The sequence below is a fragment of the Vipera ursinii genome (genome assembly GCF_947247035.1).
Source record: "Vipera ursinii genome assembly, chromosome: 1".
Classification (NCBI taxonomy): domain Eukaryota; kingdom Metazoa; phylum Chordata; class Lepidosauria; order Squamata; family Viperidae; genus Vipera; species Vipera ursinii.
The window spans coordinates 252,095,557-252,110,936 of record NC_139512.1 but is presented as its reverse complement, the minus strand read 5'-3'; the positions used below and the strand labels follow the sequence as shown (position 1 = coordinate 252,110,936).

General features: G+C 38.8%; 1 protein-coding gene across 1 annotated transcript; it reads right to left on the bottom strand.

The window, feature by feature from the left end:
• Nucleotides 1–1,184: 1,184 nt before the first annotated feature.
• MTRES1 (mitochondrial transcription rescue factor 1) lies at nt 1,185–14,147 on the bottom strand (the record flags this gene model as incomplete). The annotated part of the gene is given in 6 exon segments (XM_083356122.1): nt 1,185–1,593; nt 11,025–11,097; nt 12,454–12,901; nt 14,012–14,092; nt 14,095–14,125; nt 14,127–14,147. Coding segments are annotated over 6 exon segments (831 nt in total). The 3' UTR covers nt 1,185–1,416.
• Nucleotides 14,148–15,380: the final 1,233 nt, after the last annotated feature.

Here is a 15,380-nt window from a genome sequence, read left to right as displayed (position 1 = left end):
CCCCTCTATTTTTATAACCGTCTTATGCATGAAGGAACTGTTTTATACAAGTGAAAATACAGTGGCCAGCAGATTTACCTACGTTCCACACTGTCACCTCTGGATGAAGAGGAAAACAAATAGAAATTACTTATTTCAGTTTTTATTCCTGGAAATGGGAACACACTACTAATCTATCTGATATATTCCTTTTTGATGTAAATAGTGATACTGCAAGTCACAAAAATATTCTAAAAGTACCGTATTTTTCGGCGTATAAGACGACTTTTTAACCCATGAAAATCTCAAAAGTTGGGGGTCGTCTTATACGCCAGAAAATACTATTCACCTCTCTGATCTTTACTCTTTTCTGCTGGATGGCGGGATCGCTGGGTGAATGGAGGTAGGCGATGGCGACCCGTGGTTAAGCGGCCAATGGCGAACAGGTGATGGAGGGCAAACTCGTCAGCTCCTGGGGCGGCTACTGCAGCCGCCGTCGTTGCTTTCTGTAGGACTGGCCATGCAGGCGCTTCCAATGCTGGCTGTCAGGTCCCCGAAAAGAGGAGGGCAGGCGGTCCCCAGAGGCGTGCTGCTTGACAGTAGGAAGGGAGCACCTTTGCTCCTGCCGAGGCACCGCCTAACCCGCGCCAACCGGAAGAATCGCTTGCCTGGTCACAGAGTGTGGAACAGCAGTACTTGGCGCCCCTCTTGCCCGCAGACCATGCAGCGGCCCTCGCCAGCTGGCCTCGGCATGGCCGCCCCAAGCCTGGCTCTCTAGCGCGTCTTCCAGGCCCGCCTGGCCAACCATCTCCTGCTTGGCTCCAGACGTGGCAGCTGCTCCGTCTGCAAATGCTATCTGAAAGCCGGATCGCGCTTGGCTGTGCAGGCTGCCGAAAGGCGAGGACTCAGAGTTCCCGCGGTGGTTGCGGCTTCTGGTGTGCTGTTTGCAGAGTCTGGCCTGGAAGAGCGCGTGGCTTTGCACCATTTGCATCAGACGGGGCTGAATCGGGCTTGTGTCGGACACTTGGCAACTGGCATGTAAGTATTATCTGGCGTATAAGACGAAAAATCTTGAAAATCTTCTCAAAAGTCAGGGGTCGTCTTATGCGCCCAGTTGTCTTATACGCCAGAAAATACGGTAATTCTTCCCCTTAAGATTAGCATTTGAGTTTCTGAGTCATGTGGTTAAGCAACAGCCAGGGCAATTTAAGATCAGGCTTGACTTTTATTATTTCTCACAGGAACAATATTTTTTTTCCTTCTGAAATGAAAACAGCAAACTTGGAAAGTTATGGAACAAACAGAAATAGTAATGTTTATAGTAAGGAAAGTGGCATGCCATCTCCTAACCTTTAAAAAAACTTTAACAAAAAATATATATTATACAATAAATGTGATTGCTCACAGGAAATCAATCATAACATGCATTTCACTTATTCATTTCAATACATCCTGCTTGGGCACCTTTAAGTTCTTCCATCGTCTCAACACCACTTTGTATTTATCATTCTCATTCTTCTCAGATGCTTTCCTTACAACAATTCGCATAACTACGGCTGTTTCTGTTTCTTTGTCTTCTCCAAGAATGAGATCCAATGTATCCCCAACCTTTACCTAAAAGGGGGGGGGAGGAGAAAAAAATTACCCTGGTTGTTTTTTCCTTGAGCAACTATATGAATAACTTGCCTGACATTGATTTGACTGCTTTCATTCCCACCATTTTGAAGCTTGAAGCAAAGCTGCCAAGTTGACTGCTTAATAGGTGTACTTTTTTGTGGTATAAATTCTATGATTCGAGGATGTTGTAGTGCCTTAACAATGTATGCATGTATAAGAAAAAGTTGTAAACCCAAAATCAGACATTTCTAATCCATGAAACTTAGAATCACAATAAAGAAGCTACAGGAGTAATATGACACACCATACATCATATGCTGCACTCGTGAGTCTACACTTGGGACTACTGTATCCAATTTTGATCAGTAAGATACAAAAAAGATGCTGTGACTCTAGAAAAGAGTGCAGATAAGAGCAACAAAAATGATGAGGGATCAGTTAAGGGAACTAGGTGTGTTTAACCAAACAAAGAAAAGGGTTAGGGATGACATGATAGCTGTCATCCGGTACTGGAGGGATTGTCACAGAGAAAAGAGGGTCATGTTATTCTCCAAAGCACTTGAGGGCAGGACAAGAAGCAATGGCTGGAAGCTCATCAAAGAGAGAAGCAACCTGGAATAAAAGAAATTTCCTGACTGTGAGAACAATTAATCAACCAAACAACTTGCTTCCTGGTATTGTGGGTGCTCCATCGCTGGAGGTTTTTAGGAATCAAATTATTCTATGGTTAAATTGTGGTTGCTATTGCTAACTGAATTTCTATGTGCTGAATCTACCAGATCTACGACAATTTATAGCCACAAATAATACAATGTTTGTATTAAAATTTGCTACAGCCTCTAGTAAAATGGACAATACAATGTGCTTGGACACCCCACCCCACCCCGAAAATAACTATCATATACTCATATACAGAAGAAGAAAAACGTGCCAATGGTGAACCAACAATATCCAAAGCAAAAGTTTTCTCCAACTTCTGGGAGGTCTATCAGTTAGAGAACCAGTCTCAGTACTAGAGACAGGCTGTTCCAGAGAACTTGCACTGAGATGACGCATTGGCAGCAGCTTCTTCTGAGGAACAACTGAAATAAGATGTCTATAAAGGCAGCAATCCCTTGTATAGTCCATTGTAGAAGTCTACAAATGGTGATGAAGGCATAAGACCCATAGCCAGGTCCTCCTCTTTCAAGGAAGTCAGGGAGAAAGCTCATGGACCCAGACAGATAACACATTACTCTGTTACTCAGAAAAAAATAAAGATGCCTCCTAAGGCCAATGCTGGTAACAGCTGAAAATAAATAAATAAATAGCCCTGATTACACTATCTACTGTTACTCCTGGCAGGCTTTGAATACTGATAAGGTTATGATTAGTACAAATTTGAATGTGATTTTCATGTAGTATGGTTTATAAATTGATACCAGATTGTGTGTAATGCAAGCTAGGGTTGTTAGTGTGAGGTGGTGTGTGCACAGTTGAGATTAGTGCATGTGCAGCTGATTAGACACTAATCCTCATTTGTGTAAAATAGAGCAAAGGAAAATTCCATTCAAGGAAAGCTCAAAAATGGAAGAGGCTCTTTTGGAAGAACTACAGCAGAACAGTGACATCTGTAGTGACAGATTTTATTTTCCTGGGCTCCAAGATCACCACAGATGGGGACTACAGCCAAGAAATTAAAAGACGCTTGCTCCTGGGGAGGAAAGCCATGGGAAATCTAGACAGCATACTAAAAAGCAGAGACATCACCCTGCCAACAAAAGTGCATGTAGTCAAGGCCATGGTTTTCCCAGTTGCAATGTATGGCTGTGAACGTTGGACCATAAGAAAGGCTGAGTGCCAAAGAATTGAGGTCTTTGAACTATGGTGCTGGAGAAGATTCCTGTGAGTCCCCTGGACTGCAAGGCGATCAAACTGGTCAGTCCTAGAGGAGATCAAACCTGGCTGCTCTTTAGAAGGCCAGATCCTGAAGTTGAAACTCAAATACTTCAGCCACTTAATGAGAAGGAAGGACTCACAGGAGAAGAGCCTAATGCTGGGAAAGGTTGAGGGCAAGAGAAGAAGGGGACGACAGAGAATGAGGTGGCTGGATGGAGTCACTGAAGCAGTAGGCATGAGCTTAAATGGACTCCAGAAGATGGTAGAGGACAGGAAGGCCTGGAGGAATGTTGTCCATGGGGTCATGATGGGTCGGACACGACTTTGCAACTAACAACAACATAGCAGAATATAGGAGACAGCTACACTTTGGGTGGGTTTATCCTCTTTTATTGTTATACATTATTTCATTAATGAACATATTAGAATATATGTTCAAAAATTTCAGTTGCCCGGGGGGGGCGGAGCCAACTGTCAGAGTGGGCGGCTGTGTGAACGGAGCTCTCTCCTCGCACAACCTCTCACCCAGTGTTCGCGGGGGCTTTTCGGAGCTTCAGGAGGTCCTGTAGGGACATCCGAAGTTGCAGGCAGCCCGGAGAACCTTCATGAGCGGCAGTTCGTGTTGAAGATCCGGAGAAAGTCTGATGCGAGCGAACCGGGGAGAAGGAGGCCAGTAATGGCCGACATGAAGATCTGACAGAGGGACGGAGCTAGCACGTAAGCAGCGGGACAACGGTAGAGCGGAGCTGACGGAGAGTGTATCCGAATATTAAATAGGAAGCGCTTGTGAAAGAGGTACTGGTTCGAAGTGGGAGCCTCACGGAGAGGGAATAAGCGGCGATAGAAGTCTTGAGGGAGGCGTTTGGCAAAAACAGCAAGGGAAAGAAAGCCGAAGACTATATGACTGTATTCTAGCTGGAGAAAAGCTACAACAAGTCAAAGTCTGAGCTTTGGAGCCTTAGAGACTGAACTCTGGATTGTCGGGCGTGGAAAGCGATCAGCTTGGTCTAGTCTGGTCTATCCTGGTAAATTTTGAATTTGTGAACTTTTGAAACTTTTGAAATTCTACTCTACTTGTCACGGGCGGCCATTTGATATAGCAATTTAGTAACTGGAGGTTTGTTTAGTGGGACACCTACTGGTCTTTGACAGCAGAGGAAGACGGAAAAGGTGCCAATTTCTGCGCCGGAAACGGGGGGGGGGGGGGAAAGAAGAAGAACGTGACTTTGATTATATTCATACTATAGAATTTTATTATATAAATTGCTTAGTTGGTAATAAGTATCTGGTGGTAACTGTTTTATATATCTTTTGTCATAGAGTTAAAAGGTTTATATAAGACTCAGGGTATTATACATTGATAAAACGCTGTTAAAATTGGGGAAACATGACAAGTATCTCGGGAGCAACTAAGCCTAGCGCTGGCAAAAAGGCAGCAGCACAGGGACAGGGGATGTCCTCAAGTCCCTCCAATCAGAAATCTATAGAGGATATGCTGCAAAGGGAAAGATCTAACTCGAATTCCTTTAAAGATTTACATGCCCTTTTGCAAAACCTACACGAGGCAATGGCCAAAAACCACGAGGAGATGAAGAGAGAAATAGGCCAAATAAGAAACGACACTGGTGAATTAAAGGGGAAAATCCAAGCGATAGATGATAAATTTGAAGGGATTCAACAGCAATTAGTCAAAAATGAACAAAGACTTCAAGATATGGAAGCTAGAATGGAAAAAGAGGAAAAGAGAGTAGATGATTTAAATGAAACACTCCTTCAGGCTAATAAGGAATTAGAAACAACAGTCATTTTTCTGGAAGCAGAAAAGGCTGCTCATTATCTACGCTTCCAGAACGTTCAAGAAAAAAGAGGGGAAGATCTGTTGGTCATGATGGCAGAACTGATGGCAAAGGCACTCGGTGTAGGGAAGGAGGAAATGCTGGCGGAAATTGATGAAACATACAGGGTCCAAACTAATTATGCGAGAAGGCACAACCTCCCAAAAGAAGTACATGTAAGGTTAGTTAAAAAATCAATTCGGGATGAGCTTCTGCATAGATCTAGAGAGGAACCATTAGAATTTCGGGGCCAACCAATCACCATCCTTAAACAGATACCTAAAAGGATGAGGGATCTGAGACGCGGCTATCAATTCTTAACATCCAAACTAATAAGAGAAAATGTAAACTTTAGATGGCTAACTCCAGAGGGTATTCTTGTTACGTGGCAGGATAGAAGGCATAGACTGGACACGATAGAGAAGGCAGAAGATTTTTACAAACGCCACTTCCATAGCCAAGAGGAAGTAGATTTAGAAGATCAAGATGGAAGGGAGGTAAGAGAAAGAGATACAATACGTGTGGCAATGGATGGGAAGATCTTAGCTACAGAGGATAGAAGGAACAAATCCGGTGAGTTAACAGAGAAACATGGAACTAGAGACAAGGAAGAGAGAGAGCCCCGAATCACGAGATCCACAAAAACCAGAAATAAGTAAGATGAAGGGAGGTGAGTGTAGTATTATGTCTGCGAATATTAATGGATTGAATTCGCCAGTGAAAAGGCGGAAATTTTTTAATAGGCTTATTCACCAACAATTGGATATCGTGGCAATACAAGAAGTCCATATAAAGGAACAACAAAAATATTTGTTAGTACAACCAAGAATAGGGAACCTATTCGTTTCCTTAGACCGACACAAGAAAAAGAGAGGAGTGGCACTATATGTAAACCCAAAATTGACTGCAAAACTAATTTATAACGATAAAGAGGGTAGAATACTGATAGTCGAGGTTATAATAAATCACAGGAAGGTCATGATGGTAGAGATATATGCCCCAAACCATAACCAAGAACAATTTTTCAAAACACTTCACAATAAGATATGTAGCATTGATTATGAGGAGATTTGTTTAATAGGAGATTTTAATGCTATCCTAGATATAAATTTGGATTATATGGGAAAGACGCTTAGGAAAAAGAAGAGAAGAACTCTACCGAGATCTTTTCTTAACTTGGCTGAGGAACTAAATATCCAAGATGTCTGGAGGGAAAGAAATCGTAAGGCTAGACAATATACATATTACTCCAACCGACATAACTCATGGTCTAGAATAGACATGGTGTGGATGACGAAAGAAATTAGTTCAGAAATAGATGAGGTACATATAGCGACAGGTACTTGGGCAGATCACAATCCTATTAAACTTATCTGGAAAGGTTCCAAAAAAATATCCAGATGGACGCTTCAAAGAGCAATTTTAAAAGAAGACGAATTCAAATCTAAGATGGAGAGAGAACTAAGTTTTTTCTTTAAGGAAAATAAAGCTATAGACACCTCAGTACAAAACAATTGGGATACAGCTAAGGCTGTGATGAGAGGGGTAGCGAGGGCATATATGGTATATAAAAATAAGGGGAAAAGACAACAACGGGAAAGATTAGAAGAGGAATATAAGAGCTTAGAAGTTACACTCCAACAAGATCCACAAAAAGAGAATATCAAGCAATCTATGGATCTGATTAAACACAAACTTAACATTCTAGACAAAGAGAAATTGGCACAACAATTGAGAAACACGAAACAAAATTTTTTTGAAAATGCAAATAAACCGGGCCGGTGGCTCGCATACAAATTGGGAAAACAAAAGGGGAAAAACTGGATTCACGAACTACGAGATGAGGAAAGGAGAATATTCCACCAGGAGGAAAAAAAAAAATTATAGCCCAGGAATTTTATGAACGTTTATATAAAGAAGATAGCCAGGCAAGTGTGGAGAAAATGGAGGAATATTTTCAAAGAGCCAAACTACCTAAGGTCACAGAAGATACCAGAAATATGTTAAACGAGGAAATTCGACTATCTGAGGTGATAAAAGCTATTAATGCACAAAAGAATAATAAAGCATCGGGACCCGACGGTCTTCCATCAGAGATTTATAAAGAATTACAAAATATCCTAGCTCAACCCCTAGTGGAGGTATTTAACGCAGTATTAGAAGGCGCAAGGACGCCTAAATCTTGGCTAGAGGCAAACATAACCCTTATTCCGAAAGATAACACAGACCATACATTAATCCAAAATTACAGACCCATATCACTTCTTAACTCGGACTACAAGATATTTACATCAATTATAGCGGAACGATTGAAACGATTTCTGAATGATTTCATACACGCAGATCAAAATGGTTTTCTCGCTAAGAGACACACTAAGCACAACATTAGAATAATATTAGATACATTGGAGTACTATGAATTACATAGCGAACAACAGATGGCATTACTTTTCTTAAGACGCCCAAAAGGCATTTGACAATGTTAAATGGTCTTTTTTGTGCCAACAGCTTAGCTTTATGAATATGGGTGAAAAATTTATAAATATAATTAGGGCAATTTATGACAATCAGGAAGCAAAAATAATTATTAATGGGGAAGCATCTAGCAAGTTTCAAATTCAAAAGGGAACACGGCAAGGCTGCCCCTTATCACCGTTGCTGTTTATATTGACTCTTGAAGTATTAACGAGAACTATAAGAAACGACCCAAAGATAAAAGGATTAACCATTAAAAAGGAAACCTTTAAATTGCAAGCTTTCGCGGACGATCTAGTTTTTATTATGGAGGATCCATGTCAGACGGGACCAAAGCTATTGGAAGAATTATCTAAATATGGTGAGGTTGCCGGACTGCGAATAAATAGAAATAAGACCAAGATGATTGTTAAAAATATGACCAATAAACAAAAAGGTAATCTGGCCGAAATCACGGATATAGAAATAGTCAAGAAAATAAAATATTTAGGGATTAACATTACGGCTAGATGCACTTCACTCAAAAAGGATAATTATGATAGTGTAGTGAATCAAATAAAAGGTGACCTGGAAAGATGGGGAAACCTAAAACTCTCATTATTGGGAAGAATCGCTGTCATTAAGATGAATATTCTGCCTAAAATCCTGTTTCTGTTTCAGAATATCCCAATTCAACTCGACTCTAAATTTTTTCGAAATTTGGATAAATTATCACTAAATTTTATTTGGCAGGGGAAAAAACCAAGAATTAAATTGAAATATTTACAAGACACGAAGGAAAATGGGGGTTTTGGATTGCCAGACTGGGAATTATATTACCACGCCGCGGCCCTGAGCTGGATTAGAGAATGGGTAATCTTGAGAAATAGAAGACTATTAACTTTAGAGGGTCACGATTTGCAATATGGCTGGCATGCTTTCCTATGGACGGAGAAACAAGGTCTTTTCTCGCATTTTCAAAGACACCGGATCAGGCAAGCGCTACTCAATACTTGGAAAAAAATTAGATCTCACAATTACACCAAAATACCGGTCTGGCTATCCACCCTTGAAGCGATAGTTTACCCAAATCTGTTTGATTTGGGTAACATAATCTCATACAAGGATATTCTGAATGAGGAGGGGGAATTGAAACTTAGGAATGAACTAGAATTACAAGGTATAAAACTCGATTGGTGGGCCTACTTACAAATCCAATCGAGATTTAGGAAGGATAAAAATGAATGGGGGATATATACCTCTGAAACAGCATTGGACAAAATATTATTGGGACCGGACTCTAAACAAATAAGGAATTTTTATAAATTACTTTTGGGATATAAGCTGTTTGAAGAGCAAGTGAAAGACCCCATGTTGATCTGGGCTAACAATTTAGGACATAACATCGACCTAGATACTTGGCAAACAATTTGGGATAGGAATAAAAGGATAACACTGGCCTCATCGTATAAAGAAAATTTATTTAAAATGTTTTACCGATGGCATCTCCCCCCAGCCCGCTTAGCAAAAATGTACACAACAGTATCTCCCAAATGTTGGAAGTGTTCTGAAGAGATAGGCACATACTTCCACACGTGGTGGTCTTGCAGTAAAACACAAAAATTTTGGAGAATGATTTGGATTTGGCTGAAAGAAATATTGAAACAAGATCTGGAGTTTAGTCCAGAACTTTTCTTGTTGGGAATCACGAAAGAGAAATATCCTAAAGATGTGCTATACTTAACGATCCATATTATCACAGCAGCTAGAATATCATTTGCGCAAAAATGGAAAAAGAATGAGATCCCAGGACAAAAAGAGGTTATTAGGAAAATTTGGGATTGCGCTGAAATGGACAGATTAACTTTGGAATTAAAGAATAAAGATCAATCAGACTATTATAGAATTTGGAACAAATTGTATCTTTGGATGGATAAAAAGAAAGGTCTCTATTAGGTTTTACAGACTAGCTCACTGTTTTAAATATTGTGGTATTTCACCGATTTGTAATCTAAGTGTATTTAAGTGTATTTTTGATGTACATATATACATGTATATATATATATATTTAAACATTGTAGACAAAAAGGTTTGTCAGCTCGCTGGTACTGTGTCCAATGTTTTTAAATAATAAATTTAATAAAAAATTTAAAAAAAAAAATTTCAGTTGCCCATTTCCAACAAACCATAGCCAATTACCCTATCTTCCATAGAAACATCACTTTAAAAACATGTGAATTCAAAGAGTACAACCATTTCATAAAATTGATCAACCACACTGATACCTACTTGTACAACACTAAACTATGGTATAATTATCTGCACAAGTTCAAGAGAAATCATAAATTTGCACATTCTCCCTTATCCTCTTTTTACTCAGTTAGCTCTACTTTAAAAAAAATTCCTGAATTCTTGATCCATGCAAACCAGAAATTATAGCTTGAGATATAATCTGTTTATTTGAACAATCTTGTGGTTGAAAGTGGCTCACTTTGAATCTGATGAAAGTCTGCTTGAAACCATATTGCCTTTGTTCAGATTTAGTTAAGTAAGCCAGAATTCTGGCTCAGTAAAGAAAAAAGCACAATGTGAGTGCATGCTAATGTATTCCCCTTTGGATTTTTAACTATCAGTATACTAAAAACTGGTTTATTGATCAAAAGCACACCAAGCCATGAATTGGACAGGACTAATAGAGAAACAAGCCATAATTTCCAATTTGCAGATAATGTTAAGTAATCTATCAACATTGCCATCCAGATATCTGCAGAAGCACCCTCCCAAAAAAACCCAACAAAATAATAGTATTAACCTTCTTCCTTACTTACAATTAAAACAGAGTTCTAGTTTAACACAATGATCAAATTAACAAGCCAGAATTTTTTTGAAAGTGAAATTGTATGAAGAATGAGAAGTGTTGCATGCCCCAAATTTTAGATGAACTTACTCCAGTTCATCTGACATTAAATTATGTCTAAGAGATACACTGAACCAGCTCAATGTTTTTGAAATATGATATTGGTTGTACAATACAACATGCAATTTATTTTAATAAGCTGATTATCAATATGTAAATAGTTCTAGAAATAAAAATAAGCAAATGGCCAAAAAATTAATAATCTTGGGTCTCAATGCTGCAAAGAAAAATGTCTTTTATGTAGTGATGTGATCCTGTTTCACTCTGCAATATTGAGAATTAAATCTTAACCCATGATTTCTCATGTTAGTTGAGGTTATACCGTGAATTTCAAAGAGTCTTACCGATCTGCTTTTCTTCCACAATTTTTCTCCATTCAGCCTAAGCGCACCATTGTAGAATGCATCTTCCACTTTGCTTTAAAACAAAACGAACCCATTTTTATATTTAATATTCTTGCTATATTTTTTACAAAAATAAATACTAAGAATAATCTTTTCTACCGCTACAGCGTATGTATAGACAGCTACATCAGTGTTTATCAGCCTTGGCAACTTAAAGATGTGTGGACTTCAACTTCCAAAATTCTGGGAGTTGAAGTCCACACATCTTAAAGTTGCCACGGCTGAGAAACACTGGGTTAAATCATATCAATTAACATAAATGATAACAATGTTTCCCTTTAGCATTTCTCTGCTCTAGTGCAACTGATTCACTATACAGCTATACTGTAATAAAAGCTTTTACAGAAAGAAAATCAATGTTGCATTTCTTAAAGCTAAATAAGGCTGTAATCCTATGCGTACTTTTGGTGAAGCAAATCCTATTAAGCTCATTCAGGTTTTCTGGAAAGGAACATTTCACAGAACCCAATTATAAAATATGTCATTAAAAACAAGTTAAATATACATTTTAAAAACAGCTTTCAGATGGAAATGCCAATCCTATCATGTGAGCAACTGATCACTTGTAGAAACCGTTGGTTTGTGATCAAAAATCAAGAACAATTTCTACTTAAATCTGTTTTGCTACATTCTGCAAGTAAAATAACAATGGTTAAAATAACACATGCCTAATTTTTCTGCTCTTCATTCAAAGCTATTTGCTATGTGTATTAAATACACAAAACCCTGAAACAAATGACAAAGTCTAAGCAAGAAATGTGCATGCACATCAAGGCATCTGGAAGTTTTAATTAAAGGAATGGCCAACCGACTGCAAATTAAGTTGGAAAAGTAGTCTCATTAAGAGCTATTTTGTTTTTTTAATGACCATCAGCTGATGCTAATAGTTGTATTTATTTATTATAGCCAATTTTACAGTATTTAACTGACCAGTCTGTTTTCATAGGGATTTTAATCACAAGCTACAAGTGTCATTTTAAATGTCCTTCCCGACTTAATGCTTTCCAGATGCTGTTACAACCAGCACCGGATTGGGAAAGGCTTATGAAGAATACTGTCTTTAACATACTAGTATTAGCAAAACCAATATATTGATTGTATATTAACAGTCTTCCTAAGAGGGAAACCTTTAACTAGCTTGCACTTAGCAATATTAAACAAAGTATCATTAGCTATACCTCATAATCTCTTTACTTACAAGCACTGCTTTTTTTGTAAAAGAAAAAGGTGCCGGAACTCACACATGTCAAGCAACCCGCCTTGCCTACCCTACAAGGTTCTATCCAAAAAAGGTGCCGGAACTCCGTTCTGAGCATTCTATGAGGGGAAAAAGCCCTGATTACAAGTGATTTTAAACTTTTAGACTTACTTTCTTGCAATATCTAAACCAGATTTCAAGATTACATCAAATCGGAAAGACTGCACTACTTTCTCAAGGTCTTTGTAATTCTTCACTATGCTGGGATCATCTTCAAACTCATCTTCGGAATCAGTTATCTCTTCGTCAGTGTCTTCCTCTTCCAAGTCTTCTTCCACAGAGTTTTTCACATTTTTATGTGAGCTTTTGTTACTTTTGTGTCGGACCGAAATCCCTGACACACTTTTTGACCATGGTATTAAAAATACATGCTGCTGAATGGGAGAAACACAGAAATGTTTGGGGAGAAGAATTGCTGTTCTGGGATGCTGGCTTGTAGGACAAAGAAAAGTCCTCCAGGGAGAGTGGAGTTTGTGAGGAGATTTGAGCAGAAGTCCAAGCCAGTCATTTAGATTTCTAAAAGCACCAAGAAGCAATTTATACCCTGTCATAGCATACCCTGGAACAAAGGATTAAACAGTTAGGGCACTGCAAGTTAGAAATTTTACAAAATGAACAATGCAACATCTTACACATTCTAAAGCAGGAGTCTTCAAACTTGGCCCTTTTATGACTTGTGGACTTCAACTCCCAGAATTCCTCAGCCAGTGTGCCTGGCTGAAGAATTCTGGGAGTTGAAGTCCACAAGTCATAAAAGGGCGAGGTTTGAAGACCCCTGTTCTAAAGCAACAAGCAATATAGGAAGGTATGGGATCCACAAAATTCTGAACTCATTAAAGAATGTTGCACTGAATTCATTCAATTTATTTCTGAATACAAATGTCTGGCCTTGTGATGTGATTTTTTTTATATGCCAGGGACTGGATTATAATCTTAGACATAAAAATCATCTACCCACAATCCAAGTAGTTAAAGACCTTTGTTCTTTGGCTTTCCTATGCAGGGTTAGGCAACATAGTATCAACAGGTACTACTTATATCCTAAAAATCTACAATGCCCACAAAATCATAAGCCTAAATTCTGTATTACTGCATTCACAATAATTCAGTGGCTTACATTAACTTACCAGCAAATAAGTATCCTTTTCATGCTCTGTCCACAAACACTATTCATAAACAAGGCATTGAAGACTAGTGGGATAAATCTATTACTTTATCTGTGAATCTACTGTTATGCTGAGCTATGACTGTAACAAAGATTGATTTGAGTCTACCGTGATGAAGCATATTCTGAAAAATGGGTTCAGCAGGAAGACCTCAATGAAATCTTCATATTTTTTCTCTCTCAAGAGGTTTAGATTTTGAAATGAAGCAGTGTGACATCCTGCTTCGACTGTTCAAAATTTCTTAGGAAAGAAAGCCAAAACTACACATTATTTATTTAATAATTTATTTCTTCTTGGGCAGGCAATTTAAAGCAGTTTACCATGAAATAATGTAAATAAATTATAATAAACTAAAGAAGTATAAAATTGAAAATGGATAAAAAATAAATCCCAAGGCTTTCACTACAAAGAATGCCCACCTATGAATAACAGCAAAATAACTGTAGGTCAGTTATGGTACCGGATGCACAACAGGGCTGCCTCTGTTCACCTTAGTAACCAACCTGTCAGATAAAGGCAAAAGCAGACTGTTAGGTATCCTGCTCCCAAGTTTTCAAGGGCACTCTTTGTCAAACCCAAGATCTTTGGTAGTTAATTGGTAGCCAGTCAGTTGCTTCAATAAAGATGCAATGTGTGCATAGCCAGTCCTCCCGCTTATCTAAACATGAGGCAACCAGAGTGTGAACAAGAGCAGGTAGGTTTCCACATGCAGGAAAAATATTTGTCAATGCAGCAAGATATTTCAGTATGGTGTTCCTTGAAAGGTCAGTTGGTCCTCCAGTATCAATTACTATTCCAGAAACATCTGAAACTATTGTAAGTTTTCAAACTCTTGAGTCTACACCCTGGCCAAAATAATAAAAATCTGCAGAAGTGGAATCAAATTTCACTCAAGGCAGATCCACTAATTCCCATTCCTTGAAATTTGAACCATGAGCTGTCCTGAGGGAATTCCACTTCAATTCACTGGCACCCATCTATCCTGTAACAGAATCTAGATACTCATTCTAAATTTGCCTGTTCTCTCTTGATTTAGGTATCATGAAGTTATCAGCATGTCTTTAACATCTGATGACATTTCACCCCAAACACCGGATGATCATTATATATATAAATAGCATTGGGGGAAATTAGTCCTCTATGGCACCCACAGAATGTACAAGCCCAGTGATGCAAGCTACTTTCCAAGACCAAAACTCATTCAGTCCTAAAACCAATCCTAAATCCTTTATCAAAAAGGATCAACAAAATTAAGTGTTCTCCAAGAAAATCTGAACTGTACAAATATTATCTTCTCCAGCACTTCACCCAAAACAGAAGTATTACGGTCTGTAATAATCCCCTGGATCCAGAGAGGGCTTCTTCAGAAATGGGCAGACAAGGACCAACCTTAAAATTAGGGGTCTCAATTCATCATGGAAACATAAGCTCTATATTCTACCTTGTTGTTGTTAGTTGCGAAGTCGTGTCCGACCCATTGCGACCCTATGGACAATGTTCCTCCAGGCCTTCCTGTCTACCTAACCAATCCCTATTTGTTATTGCAAATAAGCCAAGATGACCAAAGATCAAAAGAGTAGGCAGTAGGCCTCCCAGCAGAAGCAAGTCCATTTAGTTTTCAGCTTGTAACTTTATGCTGTGCACTGCAAGCAAGTTTCTATCTAGCTCTAAACATCAGCGATTACACGGAACCCTAAAAGCAGCATAGAAGTATTCATACAACCCTCAGGGCAGTCTAATATACCTTAAATTAATACAACACTAGACTGACTGAATTTACTTGTTAAGTCTCGCGCAGTATGACCTGCAGAATACAGTACACCCATAAGAAGAAACGTGTACAAGAGACCAGACTATTTCAAGCATCATTGG